A 17,393-nucleotide genomic window follows, 5' to 3' on the forward strand; every position below is an offset into this window, starting at 1 on the left:
AAATCATCATGTTCGTAAAATTCTTTGTGGCATTCTTAATCATCTTATCATAATAAGGTGTTAATAAATAAAATGATGGTTTTTTTTCTATAACGATCGCTAAATTTAGGCTGTCGCATCTCTCTATTGCTGAGCATATTCTTTAAAACTTTTAGTAGCTTTATTTTTCATGTTTTGTAATGATAGATGATTTGAGGTCAAATCTATGATATGCCTATATTGTGCAATAAAAGCCCTAGCTAGCTACTTCTATGAATAGGTCCAACTTCTTTCCAGTTGAATGTACCACTTAACGACAGATCCCAAAAGGCTATCTTAAAAGACATGGATCAACAATTTGTTATCATGGCCAGAGCAACCATCTTTTGACAATACATGATGACATAAACTATCAGACATTTACTTCTATCGTACTTTTCGAATTCAAAGACTTTGAACTTTTGTGGAATGACTACATCAGGCACCAAGCATAACTCAATTGCATCCATTGATTCATAAATATCCATCCCTTCAATAGCCTGTAGTTTTTCTTCTATTAGATTCATCTTATGCTAGGACTTAGGTTCCTCTTTTACTTCTGACACACTTGTTTTGAGCTTTTCTTGTTCCCTTGGATTATCCAAATTAGGGACATAGATTGAACTTGATGACTTCATCCCTGTGGCTAGAATAAAATGCTCTAAAAATTGGGTAGTTCCTTATGTTGTCTGTATAGCAGGGTAGGTGAATGGAAATTCTCTAATAAAAACATATATTGAGGTTGTACCACTCGAGAGGTCTGGGTTTGACATAAGGTGAATGCTGGTGAATTTAGAAGGTCATCATTATCACCACCTTGCCATTAGTGCCCCTTTTAGGTTACTTATTCCCTTATTATTTCTTTCTCTTTATCCATTTTCTTCATCATTTCCATTATCATGTTGAGCTATTCATTTATTCCATCTTACGTTTTCTCGATCTTATCCATCCTACTAGTCCATTCTCCTTCCATAACCCTAGCTCAAGTATTGTACAAATAGTGAACAAGTTGATTTGAAGCCTTGGATGGTTAAGCTTATCCTGAACTTTTTATCACCACAATTTCCAAATCAAGTTCCTTTATGATTTATTTGTAACAAAAATAGGTTTTTTTTATATTTTATGATTAAAAGTATTGGTGAGAACTTAAAGTTTTTTTATTTACAAAATCTTTTTCATATGTAAAAAAAAAAATGCTATGTACAAATGCATAGTTGATGCATGAATGCCATGATCATTTATGAGTGATGCGAGAAGAGTTTTCTTATATACATGGTCCAAAAAAAATAAATAATCCAAAAAATCTTAATAATTCAAAACTCTCTTTTTATTCTTAGGAAAAAAGCTATTTATTACAACCTTTTTTTTTTTTCAAAAATGCACAAAATTTTGAAAAAAAAAAATGGAGATACAAAATTTAGACAAACACACAATAATGAAAATAAATAAAGACACTTTTTTTTTATTTTTGTTTTAATTTTTAGTAGAAATATATAACCATCTTATTATTAATCCAAGAAAAATGTTAACAAAATCTTTCCTCACACATTATAATTCGAGTGGTTTCTTACAAAGATATCAACATAGCTCTAGGGTTAGGTCATCATGACTTATTATATGCTCAATTCGGATTAACACGTGTCTAAAGGTTCTTAAATTATTCTCATTATCATCCATCATGGACTAGTAAAGCACCTCAAGTCTTACCCATTACAAGCTATGAATAGAACGAGTTTAATTTAAGTGAAAGTATTTCGCTTGCCATTTTAGAGGTTATCACTTCACGAGAACATAGGTAGTTTACTTCTTCCTATAAGGAATAAGGCCCGGGTATAAAGCTTATGCATGAAGTGTAATGTTTCATCGTGTGTGCAAATGCTCCTAATTAATTGAGGATAATATACAAAGAAAAAAAAATAAAGAATGAACAAATGGCACAGTTAAAATGCAATGTAAGTGATTTCTTTTTATTTATTTTTTTGGATATTTTTATAGAATTTTGATTTTTTATTTTTATTGAAAAAAACAAAAACAAATAAAAAATTAAAATTGAGGAAATTAGAGTTAAACACCAATTAAGACCATTTAAATCAAAATTGAAGATAGCATATAATTAATTTTGGCCCTAACTCTTGAAAAAAATTGCATCCACAATAGAGTCGCCAAGCTAGTATAATAGTTTTAGGCCCACTAGACGAATTTAAAAACAAATGAAGTCATCACCAATTTTTTTTTTGGCTATGTGCGATTTGTCTCATATTAAAATTTATCTTTTTTATAAAATCTTGAAATTAGTTAAAATTTATTAAAAAGATCATTTTAAAGTCTACGAAACAGTTTAAGTTTGAAAGTTTAGCTACGTGTAAAGAAGGAGTAGCACCCGTCACAGTGCCATTTAGAAAACGGTACCAATTAATTATGTGTTTTCCTTTAATTTTGACAAAAAGATCTCAATTTTTGTATTTAAAAATAATTTCTTTAACTACCTTTATTTGTCACAATTTTGGTTTTTTCTTTCTTTTTCGATTTTTTATTATTCTATTCATTCGAGAAAAATAAATTAAAACATTTTTATTGAAAGAATTTTAAAAATATTCATATACATTGGTAACATTAAAAGAATTTTTCTCACTTAAAGATTTCATAGAAATCATTACACAAATTTTCTTAAAATCTTATTTTTCAAAAATTAAGTGACATGTATGAAATGCAAATAATGAAATATTAGAAAACACATTTTATTTACCCCTTTTTTGAGAAAAAACTATTTATTAATTTCTTTTTTATTTTTATTTTTTCATAGAAGAAAAGGAATTTTTTTATTATATCAAAATTTTTTTATAAATACTCCAATACGCTAGTAATATTTAAAAAAATCTTATCACCTAGATTTTTTTAAGTATCACTACTCAAATTACCTCATATTCTCATCAATGGAGACTCGTATTTTAATTAATTAATGTAATTAATGTTCGTGCATTATTTAAAAAAAACTTTTATTTTATTATTGTTCCATTTTTTAATTTAAAAAATAAGTAAATGAAAACTTTTTTATATTGAATATCTTTCTAAATGTTCCAATACTTTGGTAGCATTTTAAAAAAATATTCTCACTTTGAGATTTTTAAAAAATCACTATTCGAAATTCCTTAATATCTCATCATCGAATAAAATTTTCTTTTCCTCATTTTCTTATTTTTTATTTCAAAATTATTTTAATATTTTTTAAATTTAAAATTTAAATATGCATAAACAAACAAATAAATAACTTGAAAAATGTTAGAAAATAATTAATAATATATAAAAAAATAAATAAGGAAATGAATAAAAAAATACTTAAACCAACCAATTTGGCAGCGATTCAATTCAGTGAGGTTTTTTGGTGGTTTGGGCTGTTTTGACTGATTTAGAACGGTTTAACTGAACCGACTTAAGGGTTGAAGGTAGGAGCTAAACCCAAAGTCAAGCACACAAACCTTGGGTTAGGTGCAAGTTAGAGTGCAGGTCTTCTTCTTTTTTTTTTTTCAGCTTATAAATCCTAAATTATTTTTTTACTTCATTTTACCTTTTCACAAAAAAAAATTTTAACTCTCTGAAAAAAATTTCAAAGGCCGACCAAGCTTTTCCAAATTCTAATAGTCGATCACCACACAACTGTCACTCATCGGCATCGATTAGGTCCCAAAAATCACCTAAAAAATCCTCTTGTCTTCCTTGTTACTGTTTTGGCCATGGTTTAGCCTAAAACAACCTAAAAAAGCCCAAATCTGAACCTAAAACTATCGGTCTTTAAAGCTTAAGTAACCCTCCTCCACAACACCAAAAGCCTTACTTCAAACTATTTCTTCCTCCAAGTCCTAGGCTTCCTCCTCACAAAATATCAAGCTTTAAAACCATTCCAAACACCCCAAAACCAAAACCATTTTTTCTCCTATGTTTCGATTTTTTTTATGCTTTTTAGGGTTTTTTTTTATACTTTCTATGGTTCTTTGGTGGGGATGTGTATTTTTTTTTTTTTGGGTTGGAGTTTTCGTAGTTGTTTGGATAATATGGGTTTTGGTGGATAGCTAATAGACTGTGGGTAACTAAAGATAATGGTTGGGGGTGGTGGTAATTGGTAAAAGAGGGATGTGTTTCCTTAGTGTTTAGTGTTGTTTTTTATTGTGGTTATGAGTGAGGTTGTCTTAAGGTTTCGGTAAAGTCTTCTTGTGGTTCAAATTGGCCTTCTCATTTGCTTTATTTTTTATTCAGTTTAAAAAGGATTTTAGGATCAATGGAGAGACCAAGAATATTGTTATGGTTTAATGGAGAAACTGAAGTCTTGGATATAAGGATGTGTTAATGGCAGTTGATTTTTAGCTGCCAAATGTGGTAGTAAGGTGGCTCTATTAGGGTAGAGGGAGCTGGCAGGGAATAATAATAATAGGTGCGAGCACTAGTCGTTTTTTGTTTCTTTTTTTCTTTTAGTTTTCAGGTAAAATTTTTAATTAATTAAAATTCAAACAAAATCAAACAATATGGGCTTTAATTAGACTTAGATCTTAGGCTTAAAAAAATTACAATTAAGCCCACAAGACCCAATCAAAATATTTAAATGGGCTTCAATTATGCAAGTTAAAATCCTGAATAAAATTAAAATTTACTTGAATAAAAATTGGTGTCTACAGTCATTGTTGTTACTATGCCAATCTCTTATTCCTTACTACTTATGGGCCTAATGGTTGTCATGAAACCATTGGCTTGGTGTGTCAGTCAACTTGTTCTTTCCCTATGAACATTCATGGCATTGCTCACACCACTCGACCTTGTCAATGGCTTTAATCTCCTCAACCTCAGTAAACTTTTAGGCTTTTTCATAAAATTAGTATAGCTGTTCTGATTTGTTTTTTGTCAAAAAATATCTCAAATGGTCATGCCTTACTCTAAAGATAAAGGCTTGGATAGCCCATTCAGTACTCAAATCCTTAATCTCAAAAGTGGCTGTATTAAACATTTTCAAGTACTATCATAAAATTTCTTTAGGCTTTTACTTTATAGCCAACAAACTTACAGATGAGCGTACAACAACTCTATTGCTCAGGAAATATGCTAAGAACTGTCCACTAAGGGTTTCAATACTATTTATGGTTGCAGGGACTATAGAATAAAATCATGTCCTGGCTTTTCCATGCATAGTGGTGAAAAAAGCCCTACACTTCACTGCATAAGAAGCATTATGCAAATTCATAAGGGTCTTGAATGGTCTAGGTGATCTTCTGGGTCAGTGGTCTTGATGTCTTTTTGGTAGTTTGAGAGAAAATGGAATATCAGCTTGTTTGATAGTCGAGGTGAAAGAATAATGGTCGTCCTTAAGCTACTAAGTTAGCTAGCTTCTTGCATAAAGTAGCAACTTGTACAACTAGTTTATTTTCTAGGTTGAGGTTTGCATGTGTTTGGTTTAATGTTGGGTATTGTATGGTATGATCATAATGATGGGTGTTGTCATGTATGGTTTGATGGTATGTTTCTTCAGGGTGAGTTATGTTTTGAAGTGGTGGTGGTTCTTTGAAGGAAAACATTGAACTTTCTCTAAAATGGGATTTTTCCTAAAGGGTTGTTGTGTAGCTTGTTGGTACTGTTGAAGTAACCTTTGCTGAGTGGCCACCTGGTCAATTAACAGTTGTATTTAAGCCATAAAGGCTTGAAAGAATTTTGGGGAAAGCTACACAGTAGGTTGATATGTTGGTAGTTATGGCACTAGGAGTTAGACATGTATAATGAAAGTTACAAGGGGAAAGTTTGGCCACAGACTGGCATTAATAAGGTTGTGAGGAAAAGATCTATGTTGTGAGTAGTTGACGAACAAGGTTCAAAGGTCTAGGTGCAACACTATGGACCAATGGTGGTGTCATTGTTACATTTAAGGATAAAACTCTCATTAAATTCTAATAAAAGCCTAGAGGTTGTGTTGCCTAGGCATTTAATAAAAATGGATTGTCGGGGAATGGAGAACTCCAAGTAAGTAAAAAAGATGTTACCCCGATAACAACCACAAAATGAGTAAGAGCATTAATGATAGAAGTTACACTTTATTATGACTTTCGTTTCCATTAAACGGTGCCAATTATTGATCGTACTTTTGGATGTTTTAACTTAAAAGAAAAAAATGAGGTGAAAAGGAAGACAATTGTAACCTACAACCAAAAACCACTACCGATGGATCCCAAAGTCGTTACTCCAAGACACGTTTCAACGCTCAAGTCAATATAATACTTAAGGTAAAATTAAGAAGTAAAGAAGATTAAAATAGTAAAATGTGTTAAAAAAGCTTAAATGGAAAGAGAGCTCAAAAAGTACCGAGTCTCCCCAATTTTGTTACCTTAAGTATATGATTTTTCACCTTTCACCTACCTTTTTGCTTGAGATCAAGGGTGACTAAAAATCAGCTCTTGAATAGTAATCTCTGTTTATAAAAAACAATCAAAAAAATAAAAAAAAAAAGGGGCTCAATTAGTTGGTTCAATATGAGCCATGGCAAACCGTTTCTCCTCGTAAACAAACATGCCTATAATCAAAATAAAATCATAAAATTACTTCCATTTAAGATTGGTCCATACATTCTTTTTCACTTGCTTACCGCTTTCATAACAGTATACTAAAATTCCTTGATATCAGAAACCTAGTTGCCTGCCAACTGCCCACAAAAGTGAGTTGGAAAAGAGCTCTATTACAAATGCTGATAGAAAGCCTTAAAACCACCACCAGCCTTGAGACTTTTTCCTCCTGTGTATTGAAAACTTGTCAGGTTGGATCCTAGCCTTCACTTTCACTCTTTTAATCTTTCATAATGACAATGGCATCATTGGGAGATTTCTTCCTTTTTTTTTTTTTTTAATTTTTCCTTCAAACTATACAAAAACAATTTCAAAATTTTTACAGTATCTGCTTTGCAATTGTTACATTTGAAGTGAGGACCATAACTATGCAAGCTATACACAGATGGCACTCAATCCACTGGTGTGTCATTTTTGGCACCAGATTCATGCTGGAGCACCACCTTTAACAGAGTCAAGATAAAGGAGAAGATTGTGGAGCACCAATATCCTCACTTGCACTTCGAAATTGTTCTATAAGTAAATTCCGTATTTTCACTCTCAAGCCAGAGGCTTCTTCAGGTCTGAACCACTGCTTGCCAAACTGAAAATGGAAACAGGTTAACCAAGAAAAGACCAGCCGAACGAGAAAACTTTTCTAGAGATCACAAAGGAACACAAGTACCATTGCTAAATCTTTCTTTTTCAGTCTTTCAGGGGCCTCTTCAATGAAGCGCTCCATGAAGAAAAGAACAAATAGACCACAATCATAATCATTCTTTTGCTGGGGAACCTGGCAAAAAAGCATCAACAGAAAACCTAAAGTTATGGTTTTAGAGAAAAATGAGAAAAAGATTGCTATATCTACGAAAATATTAAAAGAAACATATGTGATAATTTTAGTCCTCAAAGTTGACCATGCCACATATATACTCCCTGCAAGATTGTTTTAAACATAATTCTTCTAACAGTCATCAATTAAATTGCACCAAGCCACCAAATTTCTTAGCAACATGTTTTTAATTCAGCAAGATTGATCAATTAAAGTCAAAGCAATTTTAGAAATGAAAAAAGATGATTTTCTATTAAAAATAATCCGGTTTTCAATGAAACAGACTCCATGTAGAAAATTTTATGTTCAGAAAATCTAATCCTACAGTGGACGGTAGATCGAAGAGGAAGAAAGGTAAAACAGTACTAGGTTTTTGTTTGAGGTAGCAGACAAACTACGATTACCTGATATTCTTGTAGTATGTAAACTGAACTAGCTTGTTAAGATGTTTAATGGTTAGCAAGCATGCACCCACAAAAGTATCTTAAATTAACTTTTATCAGGCAGCTTTACACAAAAGAAAAGAAATCTTCTATCTATATGACCAAGGAAGTTAATTTTTTATGGTAATTGAAGATCAAACAGTAACTACTGTGAAATCACTATCCACCAGGCTATTCTTTACCAACTTGAGGTTTCTGTCCCATTACAAAATCCATAAACAAATGACACAATTAATAAGACACAGCAAATAAAAACTTACATCTATTGTTCTCTCATCAATCCTACGTGGGAGATTTTCCCATATTTTGTCTGCAATTGGAAGATCTGAAGGAGCAACCTGTTGATTCAAATAGTTCCGTTCTTCCCTCATGTAGCTAAAAACCAAGATTCAAATTGTCTATTAGATTTAAGAACCACACTAAGAAGGCAAACCAGTCCAGTATTGATTAGACGTGTATATTAGAAAATTACCATTAAAATAAACAATATTTTTTCAAGATTGTGAACAACTATGAAAAAGACAAGTCAGGATATGACTGAAAATCCACCCACAGGCTTCAAATCAAACGTTGTTATACTACCATACAACAATAATTAGGTAATACAACAGCTGAAAGATGTTGAAGATTCTCATATGACAGAATCTTTTTACTTGAATCACTTAAGAGCTCATTTAGCATTTCTGTTGTAGTTGAAAAAAGTGCTTTCAAAAAGTGAGGTAAAAAAAAATATGGTTAAAAATTTTTAAGTATTTAATATTGCTGTGAAAAAGTACCGTGAGTAATTGAAATGTCTAAAAAGATATGCATAAATAACAAAATATTAGAAAATATATGGTAATATACTGATTTTTATCCAAAAAACACTTTTTCACGTCAAAAGCACCTCTTATGTAGGTTTTTGGTTTGGGTTGCAAAACTAAACCTTTAAATTGAAAAGCCATTTTTTTTTGTTGTTTAGCATTGAGGTGGATCAAAAGCAGCTTTTGAAAGCAAAAGCTATTTTCAACAGCAATGCTAAACTAGGCCTAAGAAGATATGAATGAAGAGATGTGCAGGTTTCAAAAGCAAGCTATTGTAAACAGAAAAGGAATTGTCCTTACGAAATTTCCTTCACACAATCAAATGGCTTCTTATTTTTATGAATATAGAGACAAAGACAAACTACAGTAGTACCTAATCATTTATAATCCTTTGGTTTCTTTTGTCTCACCTTTTAATGTTCTTAAAAACTGATCTGCTAGAATGAAGTCCCAATGAATCCAAATGAAGGATAATCAGTCCTGATTCATCTTCTTTGTCAGGTATACAAATGATGATTAAACTCCAATGGTAACTGGATACCAGAAAAGCAATAACTGAGTCAAAATATCAGAATAAGTTCATTTAAATTAGGGAGAACTTAGTGAGAAAAAAGGGGGAAGGATGCAGAAAGCTATTAAATCAACTTATTCAAAAGAGATGACTAATAAATCCATTGGTCCATATCATTTCACCGTTTTGAAATGTCCCATCTAGTTTATTTCTTCAACTACTCTTCACTCTTAAGCATGCCAAAAAGAAGCATATTATTAACCTTCATCTCCTTGACAGAAAGCAGAATAGTCACTCAACACTAGTTAAGACTCACAAGATAACAGACTGTGAGTGAAGTAAAGCAATGATCATTCAACAGTATTCTGTTGATTACAGGCCCTAAATTGATCATTCCTTCATGAAGAAATAAAACAAGTTTTCTGTGCTATAGTTCTTTTTCAAAGTCAGAAACTAGGACATGAGTAGGAATAGAAAAATAAAAAATTTTGTTAGTGTAATAATACCACTATGGTAACAATGACAACTTCCAATTTCTAATCCAAGAAAAGTATGAAGGTGGGGCAATGGTAATTATGATTTTAAGAAATCAAAATGTTAGTCAATAATCATGAGAAAGATGCAAGAATTGTTGGAAGATACATATATAGTGTTTTCATTGTCCCTCATTTTGAGAAAACTGTGTTTCCATGTCTACATACCCTCTCTCTCTCCCCCCTCTGCTCCTCTTCCTCCCACTTCTTTCTTCCCTTCCTCTCGTGTTTATAATTGCAAGCAAGAAGACAAGCATTATTGAAAGAAGCATATAGCATGTTTCCAATGGTCCACCATATTGAAAGAAAGGGCCACACTCTCTCCCCCCACCCCTCTCTCCTGCTTTCAAAATTTTTCTTTCTTTTCCAAATTAAATTCCTTTTCCTTTTTCCCACTTTGTTTCTACTGCACCAATTCTTTCTCATAATTACATAATGCGTTTTCTAACTGTGAAAACCACCATTTTGGCATATCATGGCAGCATGCTTAGCCATTTCCAACCCATTTTCAAACCCATATCTGTGTCCTGTCATGCAAATGAAGTACTCTGGCAGTTCATATAACAGCAGGCATCAACAATAAATCTATAAATGCAACATTTTATGTGCTTGTATGTAAATATCTATAGCAGGAAAACTCACTCTTCATTAATTGGAATAAGTACATATGCTTTCTGGAAAATATTGACACCTTTCCACCACCTTCTGAACTTGATGAATAAATCTTTGTCACTTCCCTATATGGTATAAAGGACAAGAAGCACCCAGCAAGCATGAGTTGGAGAAGTTCCAATCATAATAGTCGAATAGTTTCAAAGTTCAGAAAATGATACACAGACCCGAAATTATAATCATTGATTTCGTGGAAGCACATGTTTGAAAAATGAATGCAGTTTCTAGCTCACCAGTGCAAAAAAAAAAAGTACGATAAAAATTTAAAATAGCACATACATCTCACATATACTGTTCTTTCTGAATTAAACATTGCCTTTGTTCTCAAGTTGCTCTATCCAGGAATAAAACTAAATGACTTAAAGAGTGAAGTAATGAATCATAACAACATTATCTTATTAAAAAATCATAACATTATAACAATACAACTCAAGCACCTAGTTCTACCAGTTCAGGTTCGATGAACCTGACTGAAAAATGATTCCAGAAATCCCAAATCAGTATGATGCATTCATCTTACACTGCATAAAAAGCAATCATTTATAAGAGAACAAGAAAGATAAAACCTTGTATGATACAGCATCTTTCAGCTTCTGGTAAAAATACGTGTTAAAAAAATGATAGTCACATATTGCCCTATTTGTTGGGGATGCCTGCTGCTGTAAATATCTGGCCAAAAGTACAAAAAAGTGATTAAACCCAAAAGCAGAATACTTCGTGTAGCATAATCTATTAAATAGCAGCTATTTAACAAAATTTTTCTAACTAAATCAAGCATTTAAACGCTTTTTAGAAAAAATGATATTTCAACAAAGTTGGGAATTCCATGCAATCATAAGAAAGAAATGTCAGACACGGTATATTGGAAATTTAAGTTCAAATTTTCCACAAATTTTAAAACTCAAGAAGTTAAGAGTCATACACTCATTTCACATAGCATTCAAAAGCACAATGTCAATAGTAGTGGAAACCATTAGTGTCATTGCACTATGATAGGGTAACAATCCTGTTCCAATAATCTACAAACTGGAGGTTCTCAGGAAAAGCAACTAAAAAGTTGTTTTGATATTTAATTTTTTTCACTTGATAGAAGTACCTGCTTAGCTACTTTAGTAACAGATTTATAGAAGTTCTCAACAGAGATGGGAAAAGTTAACTGGACCTAAACCAAGATCTAACCTAAATTTGAGTTTCTATCTGTCAGCCGGTTAAATTCCAACCCCACCCATCCCAAATAGATTCAAAAGTCAATTACTCAAATTGGATGTATTCAAATCCAGAACAACCTCAAAAATCAAAACCAAAGATGACTAGAATTCAAAATGACCCAACAGGAACCAAGCTGACACAACCAATTGGTCACTCCTTACAAGATCAGAAGCTTGTGATATGTGAAGAATTGATGCATTTGTAATCACTGAATCAGTTATAGAAGTATCTGAAACACTTACCGGATGTAAAAGTTCATAATTTGTGATGTCAAGAAGGTTTCAGGAGCAAGGCTGTCAATATCCCCAAAACAAATTTCAACAGATTCTGGATCATCCCTGTATCAATAGATAAGGCAAAAAAGTTATGACAGACAAATTACATCCAGCTAAAATTGTCTGCAGAAGTGATCCACATTACTCACACAAAAGCACCACGTACCTTGATGGGTAATAGATCCTAGCATCCTTTTTGCTGAAAAATTGTCAGATAAAGATAAGATATTGCTGGCAGCAACCAAATAATGGTAAGCTATAATATAGTGGGAAGAAAAACAAGTATTGGAAGTTCTACTAACAAATTTGGAAGTTTAACTTCAAGCTCTGTTGTCTTTACTAGCTGTGGTTCTTCCTCATCTACAAGAACAACGGTCTGGCCCTGTTTCAGTTATACATCATTGAACCAATCAATAAACAAAGACAAAAACCTAAATTATGGTGACAGCATGAAATTTCATCACCATACAGCCAAAAAAAATACACAGACTACTGATTACAAAACCTATATTTTCATGGCAAGACAAATTCTGCAATTCTATTGCTTTTCTCGTCAGCTTTTGAAATCACAACAACAGAGTCAAGAGGCCTACAATCATGCAAAGCTGTCTTGTCCCCAAAACCTCTAAAATAACCAACTTATGTGAGTTTCACAGCTAACGGTCAGTATGAAGAATTTTTTAGAATTTAAGTGTCCCAGTTAGAGCATATTAGGGTTCAATTTTAACTCTAAATAAAACAGATTGATCACAATTAGGATACACAATATCAATCTCCAAGCTCGTGCATAAAGAGACTTTTAGAATATTCAGATTTCCACCCAGAAGCCTTTTTATTCTTACAATACCCTTTAAATTGCATTCAGAATACAAACTAGTCAATAACATAGGAAGACGGAGACACATTCCTTTCTTCCATTAGTCAGTAGTACAAGACAAGACAATCATATAAAAGCCAGGCCTGTTGGATGCTAAATCAAGAGAAGACTGACTTTTCTCAGAAGAACTAAAACGATACAGGGACTTGAAAAATCACTACAATTAGATTCAAATTATATGGGATACGAACTCAAAACCAAACCAAGAATCTATTGTAGCCCTTAATGTAATTCTAATGACAAAGGACTCAAAAAATAAGCCAAATATCCTAAGCATACCCAAGCTACACTGATATTATCCGTACTTTACTCAAGCATCAATAGTGACATTCACAAATTGAGCAGGTGGTCAACATTAGATAATCATCATCATAATAGAAGTAAGAAAAAGAATGCATACCCTCCTAACCCTTGAATCATTTGATCGCACTTGAAAAGCATTCTTCCTACAGAAAAGGTACGGGGAAATTCAAAATACAAGCAAAATACAAGCAAGGAATTTATTGAAATACTCAAATTAGCTGAAAACAGTCAGATGAATTACGAAAAATATGTCAAACATCATACAGAATATCTTTAAATTGACAACAAACATTCAAAAATAAAATGCTGAATTGTAAAAGATCAGTAACATGACCCTAAATAAAACCTGCAACAAATCAGAAAAGTTGCACACCATATATTCTCTATTACATACAATTTGAGGGATGAAACACAAATAAAAGTCCACAGGCATGAAGGGTTCAAGGATAACCTACTTGTATTTTCAGCCTCAGAATATGAGAGTAATAAGCATCTGATGTTATTTAATCCAACAAAAGAACTTAAACTACGTACAGTCTTTAAAATTTTTGTTAATGGATTTGTCATGCAACAAACTTAAATTTTTTTCCTGAAAGCAATTTGATTTCCTTAAATTCTGTTATTTGTTCAAACTTCTATACTTTCAATCTTGACACAACTTCTTTTTCTGAATAATTTTTCCATGATTTCAAATTTAACAAACGTTCTAGTTTAAAACCCTGGCAATATTAAAGTTTAAATCAACTTAGAAAGCACTTAGTGCTGGCAGATACATGCCTTTGGGCCTTTTGGCCTTTGGCAAATAGGGCCTTTTGGCAGAGAAAGTATGCACCTATATGCCTTCCCTACCCCTAATTACCAAAAAGAAGCACAGTGAGTTTAGCATCAGATCAAGTTCATTTCAGCAGTAAAATATCAACCAATGCAGAAGAGGGCCAGCAACTGTATATTAGAGACAAAAAAGGGGAGGAGGAGAAGAAAAAAACCACTTAAAGAATGTAATCTTGTTTACTTTGCAATGCTTGGCAAGTCATCATCCGTGTCATGAAGAGAATGCACTGAAGCTGTCCTACCCTTTTGATCACCAAAAGAAGGCTTCCTATGGAGTTGTGAATTCATCCGTCTTGGTGATACCCGAACTTTCTGCCTTTCCCTCTGTGAAAACTCCCCATTGCATCTGGCGTTCCGGCGTTCACAACGATTCAAAATTTTTAAATCTTTGTCAGATATGTTGACTATCCTACAATCTGTCTGTAACATAAAATACAAAAGCAATCATGTTCCAAAATGAAGTTCATATTCAAGTACAAAATTTTATCCTATAATCTATCATTTAATTTAAAAGCATTTAGAAGAAACCACATTTTGTACTGAACAATGCTAATAAAAGAGTTATATATAAATAGATAGTAGCACTTTACATTTTCTTCCATCTTTTTGCAAAAGCTATCACTGAATGTAGACTGTGAGAAAGCTTGCTTTGATTTACTCTGTTGTCCAAAGACGTTAGTAGAATCTGTAGGAAACATTTAACTTCCTTAAATAGATGTCATAAAACTGGAATTCTAAAATTACAAAGAAACTGTCCTTATGCACATAAGTCATAACTAAACTAATCCTTCAAAGATCACATATCTTGAGCTCAAAACAGCCAGAGCTCAAAAGAGTCAAATTCTTGGTTCTAATAATGGATGGATCATTATCACCTTGATGGTAACCATACCCCAAAAAAGGGGGAAAATAACATAATATAACCAACCACACTTGTTAGATTTCACTCTGATTCAATCATCTGCAAAGGAAAATAAGCAGAAATTTCCATCTGTTACAGCCCAAATTCAATCTATTCTGATCTATATGATTTTTTATCAATCTATATTTTGCCCCACCAACTAGGGCAGGAAAGCTTTGAACATTATGCCACGTTATCTATGACTACACCCTTCTAAGTCATATGCCGTTAGCTATTTATCAATGCAGTGGAACACAAACGCGAGGGTTCATCCCAAGTAGATTAGGATAATCACTTATTTGCATTTAGTTAATTAACAAAAATTAACCATTTCAAGTTGAATACAATAACATATCATTAGGCCCATGTTAAGGAAAAACAACACCAAAACAGTAGAATCTCAGAATCAACATAATTTCCTGGCTATATGGAAACGAAAGTCCACTCAAGACTCCCGCAAGAGACTTCAAAAAATCTTAAATGATTCAGAACCTCACCAACAATATCTGAGCTTGGAGATTGTGCAGGGTTCTCACATCCATCAGCATCCTGTCCAACAAAAAATAATGCAAACAATCAATGTTCTACTGAGTAAAAGGGTCGATACATAGTTACCGTCATTCATTCTGAAATGTGAAACAACACCTAAATCTTGACTACCATCTAAAAAGGAATGCTTTTTTTTTCTTTTAATAATTGATAGTTGACAGAAAACAATGCAAGCAATTATGCAGTAAGTCGACAATTAAAACAAATATAGAAAAAAAAAAACAAAGGGAAAACTATTGTAAAACATAATCACTGTCTAAAAATCGAAACGTACTAGTTAGTTAAATTAAAACCAAAAAAAAAAAAAAAACACTAATTTATTTGCCAAATAATCTCTCATGTAACTTCTCAATTTCTTTCTTCTCTGGTTTTTCTCAGTAAACAAATTAGTCAAAGAACAAACCATTTTCGCTCGCGAAAGCGTTCTCCGTCTTCTCTCCTCCTCAAGGAGCTCAAGTTGATCCCTAATCTTCTTGCCTTTATCCGGCAATTTAGAGCCAAGGCGTTCCAGATTCCGCTGCTGCCGTTGAATCCTCTCTTCCAGCTTGTGATCAGACCAGTTTTCCCAAAATTCCTCTTTGCTTTGATCGTCGCCGCCGTGGCCCATTTCGTCGGATTTCATCGGCGGTGGTTGTGGCTCAGTATTGATAACCACTAAGTGCGGCGGTGGGCCTTCATCCCCTGCTTGGCTTGAGAGTAACTTGTTCCAATCAAGTTCTAGTTTCCTCTTCCTGTTTTTCTCTTCTGCTTCCATGCAAACCAACCTAACATGAACGCCAGATTTTTCTCTCACTTTTAAGCCTTTTCTATTTTTTTTTTTTTAATTTTCTTCTGATACTCACAAATACCACCCTATTCTGCTTGCAGCTTTTTTTTTTTTTATTTATTTCTTATTTATCTATTTATTTATTTATTTACTTTTCCTTTTTTCCAAGTTATTTGGCCCAAGAAATGAGCAAGGAGAAAACCAACTATTGATTACTTGGTGGGGCTGTGGAAATGAAGAAATCAGTCGTCGCAGTAGTGGGTATTGATTGGGCTGAGTTCAGTTTCGAGATTGGACTTTGGACCCAAGTTTGGCCTGTGATTACTGATTACCGACAATTTAAGTATAAACAATAAAAAAATTTTAAGATAATTTTTCAATTATTTTAATTAAAATTGAATTGAACATTCTATAAATCATAAGAGATTCAAATTGAATTTCATCAATTCTATTCTTTAATTTTTATATTTAATTTATTTAGTTAAATTTAAAAATAACATAAGATTATAAATTGTAAAAAAATAAAAATTAATAAAAATCATAATTCCGTTCCATTAGTATTATTTCAATTTACACAGAATAAATAAAAAATCAAGGTTAGGATTTTTTTTTTCTCAAAATCCTACAAAGAATTGTTTGCATTTCATTATAAGACGTGGAAACATGAATTAGTCATGGAGGTAGGTAAGTCATTAATTACTAATTTATTATAAGATTAGTAACTTTCTCTTCACTATGAAGAGATTAATTATTTTTTGTTGATATAAGTGTAAAATAGGCCGTAATTTGAGATTGTTTTTATTGGTAAAAAACAAGTTAAGTTGTAAATAGTAAGATTCAAATCTTAAATTTATTAAATATTATTTTTTAAAAAAATTATATTAATTAATTGAGTTAAACTTTAAATTAAAATAAAACTTTACTTAAGTGTCAATTATATATTGAATATAATTACTTTTTTTTTTATATGATATGATTGATTACTTTTAAAAATCAAACATTTGTAAACCAAAAATTTAAAAGAGAGAATAACAAAAAGGTCCGTTAAATCGTAAGGGAATATCATAAAGAAGATCATTAATATTTTTTTTAGTCTAAAATTTTTCAGTATCCGATAATTATTTTGGATCCGATTGTCAAGTCGAATTTCATAAAAAAAATAAACTCTCGCAAACATATATATTTTTTCATTTATAAAATTTGAAATTAAAATTTTATTTAAAAAAAGTTAAATTCTTTATTACTTGGATCAACAAATGTTAATAAAGATCATTAATATTTTTGCATATAAATAGAAG

The 17,393-nt window shown here is 32.0% G+C and overlaps 1 protein-coding gene across 2 annotated transcripts; it reads right to left on the minus strand.

Moving 5' to 3' along the window:
* Positions 1-6,565: 6,565 nt before the first annotated feature.
* On the minus strand, positions 6,566-16,206 carry LOC111281961 (ubiquitin-like-specific protease 1D). 2 transcript variants are annotated; one of them, XM_022869812.2, is made up of 14 exons: positions 15,733-16,204; positions 15,278-15,329; positions 14,470-14,564; positions 14,061-14,299; positions 13,146-13,191; positions 12,171-12,250; positions 12,035-12,067; positions 11,836-11,931; positions 10,951-11,053; positions 10,355-10,449; positions 9,079-9,201; positions 8,126-8,240; positions 7,276-7,383; positions 6,566-7,194 (listed from the first exon to the last, which is right to left on the minus strand). In XM_022869812.2, exons 1-14 carry the CDS (start codon positions 16,081-16,083, stop codon positions 7,066-7,068), a joined length of 1,665 nt encoding a protein of 554 aa, XP_022725547.2. In that variant the 5' UTR covers positions 16,084-16,204; the 3' UTR covers positions 6,566-7,065. The 2 variants fall into 2 exon arrangements, with proteins under 2 accessions (XP_022725547.2, XP_022725548.2); XM_022869813.2 differs by lacking the exon at positions 8,126-8,240 and having other exon boundaries at positions 7,056-7,194; positions 15,733-16,206.
* Positions 16,207-17,393: the final 1,187 nt, after the last annotated feature.

This window comes from Durio zibethinus, chromosome 5, assembly GCF_047325235.1.
Source record: "Durio zibethinus cultivar Kanyao isolate XHJ-2024 chromosome 5, ASM4732523v1, whole genome shotgun sequence".
Taxonomy (NCBI): Eukaryota; Viridiplantae; Streptophyta; class Magnoliopsida; order Malvales; family Malvaceae; genus Durio; species Durio zibethinus.

Excerpts from the sequence above, each read along its gene's own strand:
- LOC111281961 (XM_022869812.2), bottom strand. The coding sequence starts at position 16,083 with ATGGAAGCAGAAGAGAAAAACAGGAAGAGGAAACTAGAACTTGATTGG. Across the intron at positions 15,330-15,732 it reads CGCTTTCGCGAGCGAAAATG|GATGCTGATGGATGTGAGAA; the intron begins GTTTGTTCTTTG and ends TTTGTTGGACAG. Across the intron at positions 10,450-10,950 it reads AAGATGCTGTATCATACAAG|GGAAGTGACAAAGATTTATT; the intron begins GTTTTATCTTTC and ends TATACCATATAG.